The 13835-nt window shown below is 52.2% G+C and overlaps 1 protein-coding gene across 17 annotated transcripts in view; it reads left to right on the top strand.

Annotated features, from left to right (window-relative positions):
• Window positions 1-13835, top strand: part of Tnip1 (TNFAIP3 interacting protein 1) — a 51816-nt gene that overhangs the window by 26873 nt on the left and 11108 nt on the right. For 16 of the 17 annotated variants that reach the window (XM_076578408.1, XM_076578415.1, XM_006984869.4 and 13 more), the window contains 6 exons: window positions 1681-1872; window positions 5271-5365; window positions 7045-7168; window positions 9840-9929; window positions 12115-12180; window positions 12326-12457. In XM_076578408.1, the coding sequence (XP_076434523.1) occupies window positions 1681-1872; window positions 5271-5365; window positions 7045-7168; window positions 9840-9929; window positions 12115-12180; window positions 12326-12457 (699 nt within the window). Of the gene's footprint in view, window positions 1-1680; window positions 1873-4272; window positions 4654-5270; window positions 5366-7044; window positions 7169-9839; window positions 9930-12114; window positions 12181-12325; window positions 12458-13835 lie in introns of those variants that run through there. The other variant, XM_076578418.1, reaches the window with a different exon arrangement.

The raw sequence follows: 13835 nt of genomic DNA, 5'->3' as shown, positions 1-13835 counted from the left end.
AGAGAGAGAGAAATAAGGTCTCACTCTGTAGCCCAGAACTCGGGCAAGCCCCTTGTCTCATCTGGGTCCTCACAATGCCAGGCACGCCCCACTGTAGACCATAGTTCTTTTTAACTTGTTATACCAGTGCTGCATGACCTCACTGTCACGGATGCTGCAGCTTCTCCCGCCTCCAGTCATGAAGGCTTGGGTGGCTGGTGCGCTCTTGCTCACTCACAAACAGCAACCCACCTCCTGCAGCATTTAACCTTTAGTGCTGAGAGAATCATCCTGTCAGACGGTGCTGAGCGTGAGACACAACCTCTGTGTTTTATCTCCTGGGACCTTCTGTCTCATTCTGTTCTGTCCCTGAGGACTCAGACACAACTGAGGAGGCTAGATCCCTTGTTCAGAAAGGTTTCACCATGCGACCATGGGCCGGTAACTTACCTCTTGAGTTAAAAGTCAGTCTGTCTTGCCTGTGCCAAGCCAGGAACGCACCAGCTCCTGCTGGTAGCTTGTGGGCGGATTGGAGAAATTTGAGAGCTCTGAAGCACTTTATGAGCCTTCAGAGAACAGCCTTGGCCACCCCTGGCCCTTCATGGAAGAGGTGGTGGGGAAGAGCTGCAGAATTGGAGAGTGGGGTGCCGCCACCGCCGGTCTCAGAACATGGTGCTGACAGGGAACAGGCTGAGCATCCAGTTGCCACAGAGCTTGGTAGCAGGTCCCAGAGCCCTGGATTGCAGTCAGAAGACTCCGGTTGTAGGACTGGCTCTGCCATGTGCTGATTGGGTTGCTGTGAGCAAGTTCTCTGTCACTGTGCGTCACTGCCCCAGCCTGAACCCCGAAGTCCCTGTAGCTCTGCTCTCTGATTCCCTGAAGTGTGGCAGGAGGTCTGATGTGGGAGTCTCTGGAGTGTTTGGGGGGAGGGGGCCTGGAGGAGCTGAAGCACGGGGACATTTGGGGTAGATGATCAGGACACACAGAAACGAGGCCTGCAGAACCCTGGGGTCTGGCACAGGGCCTTGGGCACGAGGAGGTTGGGCGGCCAGGCTTGGTGCAGTGAGAAGGGAAGGCCCACTGAAATGGACCCTTAGGCCTGATGTGGGCAGAACCAGGGCAGTGGCGTCAGTGGGAATGTTCTAGAGACAGTGCAGAGAGCAGGACTGAACTGCTCTGCCCAGGCTGCTGCGTCTTAGAACACTGCACTGGGTTGTGTTCTGTGGAGTGTTGGAGCTGTGGCTCTTAGAATCAGATGGTATCGCATCCACTCCCAGGCAGACCCCCCCCTCCCCCATGTGGAGCCTCTCTGAGCTCAGGAAGAGGGTGTGTGCAGCTAGAGACACTCTCTCTGCCTTCACTGCTGCGAATTTTTGCTGCAATAAAGGAGGGAAGTGATAGACACACTGCGGAGAGGATGCCCAGCCTGGGGGAGGGTGAACCGACTACCCTCGGGCACTCAGTAAGACTCAAAGCAGGGGAGGAAGATGGCTCTGCTGCTTAGGCCAGTAAGTGGCCTGGAAGTTCTAGGTCCTGCCCTGTGAGTCAGCTCCAGATGGGGAACCTGTGTAACTGGAAAATTTCCCTGGGCTAAGCAGAGGCCACAGGGGAAACTGAGTCATGAGGAATGGGGAAGCAGTGGGAGAATTGACTGGCATTGCCTGCTTAGGCTTGGTGAAGATCATGCCCTTGCTCTCACAGGAGCTGGGGTCCCCACCCCCGGAGGACGGCAATCTCATGCTCCACCTGCAGCGCCTGGAGACCACCCTGAGCGTGTGTGCCGAGGAGCCCGACCACAGCCAGCTCTTCACCCACCTGGGCCGCATGGCCCTCGAGTTCAACAGGTTGGCCTCCAAGGTGCATAAAAATGAGCAACGCACGTCCATCCTGCAGGTGAGGCAGGCCAGGGCCCCTCCCCCCAGCTGTTTGTGGGGTCCAGGGGTTAACTCTGGGGACTTTGGAGGGCTGGATTCCAGGCCTACATGGGGCCTCTTATTCACACTGGTGACTGCAGTAAGGAAGTTGTGGGAAGGTGTGTGAAAAAGAAGGAAATGAGGAAATGGGAAGTGGGCGGATTCATAATGGGTGCCCTGCGGGCCATGGCCTGGCCAGCTGGGTATGGCCTGCTTTGTTCTGGTCTCTTTGGCTTTTTGTTTGTTTGTTTTTGAGACAGGGTCTCGCTGTATATCTCCTGCTGACCAGTAAGTCACTACGTAGACCAGGCTAGCCTTAAACTTGAGATCTACCTGCCTCTGCCACCTGAACGCACCCTGTGACTTGCTTTGCTGTCACTGAGGCTCTTTGTATGTCAGCCCCGCGCAGTAAGAGCTGTTCATATGACCCCTTCCCAGATAGGCAACCAGCCCTCAAGAAATGTCTTTTTTTTAAACCCCAAGGTCACCCAGCTGGTAAATGATGGGCTGATACTAGGACCTCAATTCTTATTTTCTTGCATTTGTTTGTTTGTTTGTTTTTGAGGCAGTCTCACTCTTAGCGCAGGCTGGCCTGGAGCTCACTCTGTAGCTCCATCATCCTCTTGCCTCAGCTTACCTAAATGTTGGGATTCCAGACATGAGCTACCACACCCCGCTTTAATCTGTCATATTTCATTTATTTATTTATTTATTTTTGGTTTTTCGAGACAGGGTCTCTCTGTGTAGCTTTGGAGCCTGTCCTGGAACTCACTCTGTAGGCGAGGCTGGCCTCGAACTCACAGAGATCCGCTTGCCTCTGCCTCCCGAGTGCTGGGATCAAAGGCGTGCGCCACCACCGCCCGCTTCTGTCATATTTTAAATCTCCTACCCTTAGCCACCCTCCCTACCCACCTGCTTTCTCAAATCCCTCTTAAAAGGCTCCCTGTGCTGGGGAATGGTCAGACTTCTTTGCTCAGGTCAGGCCCTTGGTTCGTCATTACTGAGTGGTCTTGGACAGGTCACTAATCTCTGTCCTGTCAGGAATAGAGCTAACAATGTCCCCCTTCTGGGGCTACTGCATCAGAGGAGGCCCTTGTGCAGTCTAGAACCCAGCGCTGGGAGAGTCCCTGTCAGCTTTGATGGTACTCATCCCCGTGGGCAGGCAGTCTTCACTTGGAGGGCTTTGCAGTTAGTTATGGTCTACACCATTGAGAAGATGGTGAAAGTGAGTTCCTAGAGGGCCTGCTCAGGACTTGCGCACCCCTCCTTTTCGGCAGATCCCTCACCTGAAGGCTCCCAACTTTTGGGGAGACCCTCCTATTTCTGGGCCAGTCGACACTGGGAAAAGGAGGGATCCACCCTGTGTATTTGAGCGGCTGGCGTGTCAGCTAGTTCAATGTCAAGGAGCACGCAGGACATCCTTTCATTGGAGGCTAGAGAAGCAACGGGAATGTGTGGTGGAGAGCCCACAGGTCAGGCTGGTGAGGGGACCTCTTTGAGAGGCTGCTAAGGCTTTGGGGTTTCCAAGCTGAGCCCCAAGAAAGAAAACCTGTCACGGTATGGGGCAGAGATCATTCTGAGCATTAGCTTTTCAGCACTCAGATGGGGATGTGTGCTGGCTCCTGACACCCACCAGCCTCTGATACCAATGTCCTGATTATTCCCTTCTTGGCCCTAACAGTTCCCAACAATTCCATCTTATTAGGTAGTTGATTGGCTTAATCTGTTTCCCTGGCGAGTGATGTCTTCAGAGAGGGAGTGTACCCACCATGGTGCCCCAGTGCCTGGCACTTCATCCACAATTGAAAGAATGAGTGAGCAAGCCAGGTGTGGAGGCTCACACCCAGTAATGCCAGTTCTAGGGGCTGAGGCAGGAGGATCTCAAGTTCAAGGCCATCCTGGGCTATATAGCTAGCTCCTGTCTCAAAAAACAACCAAACAAAAAAACACAAACAAAAAACAAAGTCGGAGAGATGACTTAGCAGTTAAGAGCACTGACTTGGGTTTGGTACCCAGCACCCACGTAGCATCCATCTCACATTCTATAGCTCCAGTTCCAGGGGATCTGATGCCCTCTTCTAGCCTCTGTGGGCACTCACTATACACAGATGGTGCACAGACATACGTGCAGGAGAAACACCTGTATACATAAAATAAAAACAAAAACAAACCAGTCTTTTTTTTTTTTTTGGTTTTTCGAGACAGGGTTTCTCTGTGTAGCTTTGGAGCCTGTCCTGGAACTCGCTTTGTAAACCAGGCTGGCCTCGAACTCACAGAGATCCGCCTGCCTCTGCCTCCCAAGTGCTGGGATTAAAGGCGTGTACCACCACTGTCCGGCCAAATCAGTCTTTAAAACAAACAATAGAGGAGCTCACTGGTGTGCTCGTAGGCTCTGATGGAGAGTGGTGGTGACCTTTGGCTGCTGCTGATCCTGTCCGGCATCTGGTTTGTACCAGGGCACTTACCGAGAGGTTCCAAGAACAGCCCTCTGGCCCGGAATGACAGTGTAACAAATGAGCTGTCATTGTGGCCTTCCCTTAGGGACAGGAGCAGGACATTCTGTTCCCTGGAGTCCCCACCCAGAGCCACAGCAGCTCCCCGTGTTGTGTCTCAGCCTCTGAGTGGAGGAAGCGAGTCCAGCCCCACCTCATTCTTATCTGGTGTGTGTCTGGTCCACACAACAAACGCTGCAGGCTCGCTCGCACCTGTCATCTCGGCACCGGGGAGGCCGGGGAGAGGATCGCTGCAGTTCAGTGCTGGGGTGCAGAGCGGGTTTCAGGGTTACAGGGGGAGGCCTTGCCTGGAAAAGAAAAAGATCTCTATATAGATATAGATATATAAATACAGATATATAGATATAGCACAGGCCCCTCTGCTGGACCCCGAAGAAACCAATAACAAGGTTTCGGTTTTCTCAGCCTTCAGCCCACAGGTCTCCAACACCCGCAGTGCAAGGCTGCCCTTCCCTCCATCCAGGACTGTCTTAGGCTGTTTGTCAGAAAGGAAGCCAGCAGCCCTGGTCTCCCTGGGTGACATGACACAATTTCCCTTGTATTCTGTGTAGTAGGAATTCGTTTCTGTCCATACCATTCCTAGAGTGGATAGAAGAAGATGACTACCCTAGTCAGAAAAAGAGACCAGAGAAGGGAGCCAGGGAGGGCTGCCAAGGAGGAGCAGCCTGGGTAGGGAGAGCCATGAAGGGAGAGGGAGGAAATTCTCACTGGGAGGACCAGGACCCCAGTGCATCCTCACTGCTGGCTCCCAGCTGTCGGCCAATCAAGGGGATACAGTGTGTAGTCCTGCCTGGACATACTCTGTCAGCCTGCCTCGGGACGTACTCCCTCCTAACCCTCACCCCGTCTGCCACCTGCCCCACAGACCTTGTGCGAGCAGCTGCGCCAGGAGAATGAGGTCCTGAAGGCCAAGCTGGACAAGGGCCTGGAACAGCGGGATCAGGCTGCTGAGAGGCTGCGGTAAGTCCAGGCCACCTGGAGACTGGAAGAGGAGGAAAAGGGCGGGAGGGATCATGTGACACACTGATTCCCGGGATGAGGCCATGTCTCAGAGCTCTGTTCTGACGGCAAATCTCTCGGCCCTTCTCCTTGTATTTTGTTCACCTTGGGAGGGGATGTAGACAGCATTGGGGGCAACTGCTAACATTTGTTAGGAGCTGGCTCAGGACTCTCCTGCCCCCTGGCGGTCATTATCCTTCTGTTCCCATTTTTCTGGGATCTTTGGAAGTCCCTCACTGGACTCAGGCCTGTGGGAAGGCATACGTGTTTATTCCAGTGTCTCTGTCCTTGGCAGGACTGAGTTGGGATGTCTTAATGAACCATAAGGTCTGCCCATCACCAAGATCTCTGTGACCGCAATGTAGGAGGCCTGGGGAAACAGGAATTTGTGATTGCTGGATCTCAAAGGGCCTTTGTCCTCATATCATACAGACTAACCGCCATTGAGGGGAGACAGGCCCAGAGAGAGGTGGGCTTCTTAAGGGTCTCACATAAGGACCTAGGCATTCACTGGAGTAACAACAGTTCTGCTCACTGTGGTCCTGGGTAAGGGTGCTGGGGTATCTGTTGGACAAGAGAATCTGTATTAGAGCCAGGACTTGCCCCTCTATGTTCCCTCTTGGTCACTGTGGCCACGGGGCCCATTTTACTTTTGGTGCCTTGCTTTACTTTTGGATGGCCTGGTGGTTGGAGCTTTAGAGCCATACTCCATTATTCATGGAGGACATGGATAATGTCAAGGGCAATGATGCCCAGAGTGAAGAAAAGGTGACTTGGTGAGAAGGCAAAAGCCTTCTCCCAAGGGCTTATGGGTAAGAAGGCAGGAATTCAGGTCCTTGCTGAGTGGCCTGGGGAAAAGCCATTTGACTTCATGGTGTCCCTGCAGTTACGTGGAAGCCGAGGGAGTGTGTCCATGTTTCAGGCATCCTGAGACCCCAGCACTACCTGCCTCATGAACTTAGGATTTCACTCTCATTTAGTTAGATTTCTGCTTGTTTTGTTTGGAACAGTCTTGCTCCATAGCCCAGGGAGCTCACTATGTAGCTCAGGCTGGCTTCAGCCTTCTGAACATTGGGGTTGCAGGTGTGAGCACCCCCACTCAGCTTTGCTTGGCAGCTGCCCCTACTGTAAATTATAAAGGTCTCCCCTGGAGCGTCACCTGTATTCAGCAGATGATAACCTTGGAGAAGCAGATACAGTGACAGGTGTATACAGATTCACTGATGGGTGAGAGGATGGTTCTGCCAACAGGGCTCTGAGGCAGGAGCCTGCCTTTCTGTGTTGACGAAGGGGAGTGGCAGGTGCTAGTGAATGCTCAGGACCTACTAGCACCACGCAGGCTCCGGCTGCTTCAGCTGAGCCAGGACGATCGGCTTTGGCTGTAACCAGAGGAACAGAACTTCCTTAGGAGAACAAGATGGCGGGATCTGAAGACATCATGTGTGTAGACAACACACAGACAGGGAAACTCTACTCAGGATTCTCAAGCTTGCACACCCTCTAGGTGGCTCGTGGCTGCCCTTTTGGTCTTGTCACACTTCCCAGAACACTGCTACAGTGCCCGTGACAGTGGGCCGTTGGCTTCAAAGGCTCCTTAACCCAGGCTGACACTGTGACTTCTCCACTTGCCTCTTACCCAGGGAGGAAAACATGGAGCTCAAGAAACGGTTGATGAACAGCAGCTGCAAGGAGGGCCTCTGTGGGCAGCCCAGCTCCCCAAAGGCGGAGGGTGCTGGCAAGAAGGGCCTGGCCGGACAGCAGCAGGTGCGTGGTGGGAAGTTCTGGTGTTCCAGGCTTCTCAGACCCGGGATCTGCTCACCTCCTCGGTCAGAGTGAGCCCACCTCCTCCTTCCTGTACAGTTCCAGCGGCGGAAGGTTCTAGATGATAGACCGTGTTTCCTAGCTCAGCTAGGAAGCCTACCGCCTCTGGGGTACGGCCACTCCTTCACCTTTTTGTTCTCCCTTCACTCCCTGCGGCGTGTCCCACTCCCCGAGACACGTGCTCAGAACTGACGGTAGTCACGTGGCTCTGTGACCCCTCCCCCCACAGTGGCTGCTTCTCTTGTTTGTTAGCTCGGATTATCCAGCTGCTGCTCCTGGGAGTTGGGTTCAGTGTTTTGCTCATTCTGGGTACTAGCACCTTAATGCATACACCCTTTTTTTTGGGGTGGGGGGAGGTGTCAAGGTCTCTGTCTCTGTCTCTCCCTCTGTCTCTCTTTTTCTGTCTCTCTGTCTCTGTCTCTCTCTCTCTCTCTTAAAAGGTGACTCCCAAAAGTCATGTAGCACATCAGACATTCCATGGCAGAACTGAGGTGTTGGGCTGAGTGAGATCCTTTGGGATTTAAGCTTGTGAGACCTTTAAGCACCTTGGAGCCTCTGCATGGAGAGGAAGACATTGGCAGCATCATTATGGTCTAGGGATGCCACAGCACCGACTCACACCTCCCCACCTCCAGGCCAGCCTTGCCACACAGCCAAGTCCCAAGTGTCCCTTGCTCCACTTTCACCAGAACCTCCCGTCTCCTCTCACCCAGTCTTTAACAGAACATGCTCCCCCCACCCCACACTTAAGTCAGTGTAATCAGTTGCAGCATAAGCCCTAATGCTAATAACGTTATACTATGTAATGTAATTATCCTGGTCACTCACGCCCCATCACTTGGTGGAGATGTACTTTATCCAGGACTTGCAGAGCCCTGAGCTTATTGGGGCTCTTCTTCCTGAAAGGATGTCTCTTCCATGAATACCTCTGGCAGGAGTCTTGGAGACGTCATGTGCCATCATGTAATTAAGATTCTTCCATCACCTCTCAAGCAGATGTGGGTTTGGCCAGCTAAGCAGCAAACTTCCTCACTCCCATTCTCACTGGCATCTGTGACCCCCTTTTTTAATTTTTTTAAATCGGGATCTTACTGTGTAGCTATGGTTGGTCTGGAACTCACTGTGTAGACCAGCCTGGCCTCCCGCTCACAGAGAATTAAAGATATATGCCACCACACCTAGCCCTTAGCTGTTGCTTTTAACAGTAGATTTGGGACAGGGTGCCTCTGTCTGCCAAGGTAAGGGAGCCCAGCACCCTCAAGGAGACTGGGCTTCCTGGGAGCAGGCATCCCTGTCCTTTCTCAGGAGACCACCTTATACATACACCTTTTCCTCTCCAGGTGCTATGGTATGCTTACAGGTCATAGCCTGTAGGGGGCACTAGAGGCCCACAAACGCTGCTTCCAGCTCTGCCCAGCCTGTGATAGGGAATAGACCTTGAGTAAGAGCAGCATGACTGCAGGGCGGATGGGCTCGCCAGGTGGGCTCAAGTCCATGGGCCGTGCAGCCCCCCAGTCTTGGTCATACACTGAGGGCCGTGGTGACAGTCACTGCATCTGCACGTCCAGCCTTGCTCTGTGGCTGTCACCTCAACGCTTACTAGTTGTTTAATTTCAAAATACTTGATTTTGAAGTAACTTGAAACTTATGCAGAAATGAGTTCTGTTCCCATACTCCCTCTGGCTTCCCTGGCCAGCTTCCATAACCACAGAACCACTGCACCAGCCAGCCATCTTACATAACTCTGGTTCAGTCACCAAAGTAGGAGTTAACGTCGGCATTGCAACACCGTTCAGATGCCACACGTCCTTCACTCCTGTCCTTTCTTTGTTCTAGAACTGAGTCCAGGACCCCACATGGCAGTCAGTTGTCACAGCTCCTTAGTCTCCTCATGCCTGTGACATTGCTCAGCTGTTCCTTGTTTTCATGACCTTGACGCTTTTGAGTTATGCTGGCCAGTTTTGCAGAGTAGCTTTGGGTTTCTGTTAGATTGTGGGTGCAGAATTCGGAAGGAATCCCAGAAGTGGCTGCCACGTGCACACGTCTGCACAGTGCTGGACTCTTAGCACGTGCATCTGGGCTCGATGTCTGCCGAGCTCCATGAGACTTTTACATTGGTTTACTTTGTGTTGGTGGTTACATGTGTGCGTGGAGGTCAGAAGTCGGCTTGTAGGAGTCAGTTTTCTCCCTCCACCAGGTGGTTTCTGGAGATGGAACTCAGGCCATCAGAATAGTTTCCTCACTGAGCCATCTCACTGGCTCCTGATAACTTTAGAAGTGTGTACTCACACCTTCCAGGTCAGGGGATTGGGGGTTGTTACAGGGGTTGACCAGCAGTGCCTCAGAGCTAGGGCTGAAGCCAGACAGATGGCTGTGGAAAGACCTGGGGATGGGATGCTGAGGCCGGCAGCCATAGTACACATCAGCAAAGGGAAGTAAGTGAACCTGATGGGCTTCCAGAAGGAGGCCATGGCTGTGACACCGACCTCTGCTGGTGCTGCTGGGTAGGAGGAACAGGGCGACTCGAGACGGGGCTGGGCCCTGGAAGGGCAGCGGGCTGGGGAGTGACGCTATACCTGAGACTTCGGTGAAGGCGCTCTCTGTTTCTTCCCAGGCCAGTGCGATGGCAGGTAAAGTCCCCGAGGTGGGGGTCTTGGGCACAGCCGAGAAGAAGGTGAAGATGCTGGAGCAGCAGCGCATGGAGGTAGGTGGCTGGACAGGGTGGTCAGTGAGCATCCCTCCCCTCCTGGGACCAGAGGGATGAAGGCCCCACTTGGCTCTCTGGTTCCCACTGGTCCCAGGTCATCTTGGAGAATTAATCATGGAAACCATTGAACCATCTGCCCGTGGGAAGGGTCTCTCTTGATGCACCACAGGGATCACTGAGTACACTGGATTTGTGGTACAGCCTGAAATTGTTTGAGCAGCTTAGGGAGCTAGAGGGATGGCTCCGGGGTAGGAGTGTGTGCTGCTCTTGGAGAGGACCCTGGGTTCAGTTCCCACCGCCAGAGAGTCTGACCCCCATGGGCACCCACACTCATGCAGGCACACACACATATACACAGAACTTAAAGGGGGGAGTTTAGGATGGCTAGAGTAGACTGAATAGCCGGGGAGGTCGCGCTAAGTCAGGCCAGCATCAGCGTGGAGACCCATGCTACCCTGTAGGGAAGGGCCGACTGGGAAGGAAGCTCAATGCCCTGGCAGCAGCAGCACTGTGTGTGTCTCACAAGCCCCTCCCCACCTCCAGCCAAGGGCGGTAACCTGTCTGTCCCTTGCCTCTTCTCTAGGCCTCTTCTCACAGCTGGGTCCTTCCCCAACCTCTTCCTTCCTGCCGCTCTTGCCTTCACACATATCTGAAAGCTTGCTTACATGCATACTCTAGATTTATTTTACTCATATCTCACATCTAAAAGAATGCTCATCATAAAATGAACCAAGAATCTCCCTAGTAATAACTACAGCTGACTTCAGCTCACTACATTCCCTCGGGGTTGTTTTGTTCCAGTTTTTTGTGGTACTAGGAACTGGACCTATGGCCTCACCAAGTTGCCGAGGTGAACCTTGAACTCATTGTCTAATTTCCTCAGCCTCCTAAGTAGCTGAGGGCACAGAGTTGCAAATCCTGTATTCAGGGTTTTTTAATGCAGAAAATAAAATGACACATACTACTTTTCAGATTAATTTTTTCTTTTAAAATTATCTCAGGATATCTGTTCAGATCTACAGCGTAAACCAATTCCTTCATTTTTTTAGTACTTTTGTCTTTTGTGGTACATCTGAAATCAGAATATCCTCTCTCATGGTCCGTCATTTTATTTTCTTAGTTGTTTTTCTTCCCCAAGTAATTGCTCTGTTAAGAGTATGGCTTATAACTAGCATTATCTTAAAGCTGAGAGAGTGTAGCCGGGCGGTGGTGGCGCACGCCTTTAATCCCAGCACTCGGGAGGCAGAACCAGGCGGATCTCTGTGAGTTCAAGGCCAGCCTGGGCTACCAAGTGAGCTCCAGGAAAGGCGCAAAGCTACGCAGAGAAACCCTGTCTTGAAAAACAAAAACAAAAACAAAAACAAAAAAAAAAAATCAGAAGGAGCACAAAGCTGAGTGTATTGTGTGTTTTATTTTCTTAATGACTTTGCATTATCTGTTTATAGTGTAATTTAATCCATGTCCTACACTACGCTGACCTTTGGGGATTCACACACACACAAACACACACACACACACACACACACACACACACACACACACAAAACACGAGTATCATTTTATTTTTGGTTTTGTTTTGAGATAGGGTCTCTCTGTGTAGCCTTGGCTGTTCTGGCTATGTAGACCAGGCTAGCCACAAACTCACAGAGATCCTCCTGCCTCTGCTTCCTTAGTGCTGGAATTAAAGATGTGGCCACCATGTCTGGTTAATTAGTATGTTTTCGCACTTGTCTAAAGTGTTTTTCTTTCCTTTTTTTTCTTCTTGTACCAGGGAATGAAACCAGGGCCTTGTGCATGCTTGGTACGCACTCTCCTACAGAGTCACACCTCAGCCCTTGGTTTTAGTGTTTCCATTGGTTACATTTTTCAGAGTGGAATAATTTGTGTTAAAGTCAGGGAAAACCCGAGATTGTCACACCCCTTTCAGATTGCCCTCTGAAGAATCACGTTTGTGCCTCGCAGTGACTGTCTCACAGTCTGCCCTCCCTGTTGCTCTCCCAGCAAGGGTGAAATGCAGCTGGGGATAAAGCTGGAGCAGCAGGGAGCTTTGGAGCAGCAGGGCATGGAGGCAGTGTTGCAGCTCTGCCCTGCATGTGCTCTGGGCACCTGGGGAGCTGGGGCATGGGGTGGGTATCTGGCACCCCTTCCCCAGGTTCCTAACCTGGCACCTGCCTGCCCACAGCTGCTGGAAGTGAACAAGCAGTGGGACCAGCATTTCCGGTCCATGAAGCAGCAGTATGAGCAGAAGGTAATGGAGTTCCTGGGAGCTGAGCCGAGGATGGCTCAGGGAGGAGGGACGAGAGGCTTGTGGCCAGGCTGAGCTGGGGTGGGGGAGGGACAGCCGGGGCATGCTGCCCCCCTGCCCTCACACTGTCTCTCTGCCACTCCTCCAGATCACGGAGCTCCGCCAGAAGCTGGCGGACCTGCAGAAGCAGGTGACTGAGCTGGAGGCCGAGCGGGAGCAGAAGCAGCGGGACTTTGACCAGAAACTCCTCCTGGCCAAGTCGAAGATCGAGATGGAGGAGGCAAGTGTGACCAGGCTCGCAGGCTGTGAGGTTCCAGAGTCCCTGGGACCAGTGAGCCAAGGACAGAGCCAGGTGCTCTGTGACCTTCTTAAAATTGAGAACACGGGCTAACTATTGCTTTTCAGTTTTCCATGCTTGCATTTGCACAGCTTTTTGATCAGTTGACTTTTTTTTTAAGATTTACTTACTTTTATTTTATGTATGTGTTTTGCCTGCATTTATGTCTGTGTACCATATGTGTGCTCAGTGCCTGCAGAAGCCAAAATAGGGCATCATATCTCTTGGAACTGGAGTTACAGACAGTTGTGAACCCACTGTATGGGTGCTAGGAACCAATCCCAGGTCCTCTGTAGGAATAGCCAGTACCCTTAACCACTAAGCCATCTCTCTATCTGCTGATAAGTTAAAATCTTAAATCCTAAGGAACTATACAAAGAACTACATAATACAAAAATATACCAATGGGACTTGGTAGGCTCACACCTGCAAGCAATCCCAGCACTCAGGAGACTGAGGCAGGAGAATAGAGAGTTACAGGCCAACCTGAGGTATATAGCAAGTCCCTGTCATAGGGTGGAGCTGGCACTCAGTTGGTAAAGTGCTTGTCTAGTAGGCATGAGGCCCTGAATTCAGTCCCTAGTGCTCCATAAACCAGGCAAGGGAGTCTGCAGAGGGACGTACAGAAGTTCAGGGCCATCCGTCTGGGCTGCACGAGACTCTGTCAAAATAAAATAAAAAGACCCTGTGTTCTGAAACAGATCAAAGCAGGCCTACATGGGCTGAGGTACTGTTCAGAGAAGAGCAGGGCCTCAGACAGAGGGGATTTGTTTATCCAGGCTCTTTCCAGCCTGCTCAGGGGAAACAGTCAGCTCCGCCCTGGCTGGAGAAGAGATAGTGAGCGACTAGATGGAGGCCAATAAGGAAAAGTATGTTAAGTCCTACAACGAAGAAGGGGCAGAGACAGAGACGGGGCAGCAGAGACCTGATTTGGGCTGGGCTGGGCGGTGGAACAGCACTCTGAAGAAATGGCATCTGCTCTGCCATGTGTGACTGGTGCCAGTCATGGCCCTCCAGAGTCCTGAAGCAACTGAGTGAGGAAAGGCCTCCTGCCTCCCAGACCCTTGGGGGTTTTGTGATAGTACCACTTCTTTCTCTTCGTGGGAACTGCGCGTGGGCCGATTTGCCCAGCTTTAAATCGGATATTTTCAACACGGATTGCATTTCAGAGGCCCTCCACCAGCACGTGACACCCAGGTCTTATCTGAGCACTGTTCTGTGACTACCCCCTTCCCTTGAGGATTAGTTACAGAGACACTGTGTACTTGCTTCTGAGTGCATCAGCATGGCTCTCGAGCCAGATGTCCCGGCTCTGTGGTTT

Source organism: Peromyscus maniculatus, chromosome 8, assembly GCF_049852395.1.
Source record: "Peromyscus maniculatus bairdii isolate BWxNUB_F1_BW_parent chromosome 8, HU_Pman_BW_mat_3.1, whole genome shotgun sequence".
NCBI lineage: Eukaryota > Metazoa > Chordata > Mammalia > Rodentia > Cricetidae > Peromyscus > Peromyscus maniculatus.
This window is presented reverse-complemented; position numbering and strand designations above follow the sequence as displayed.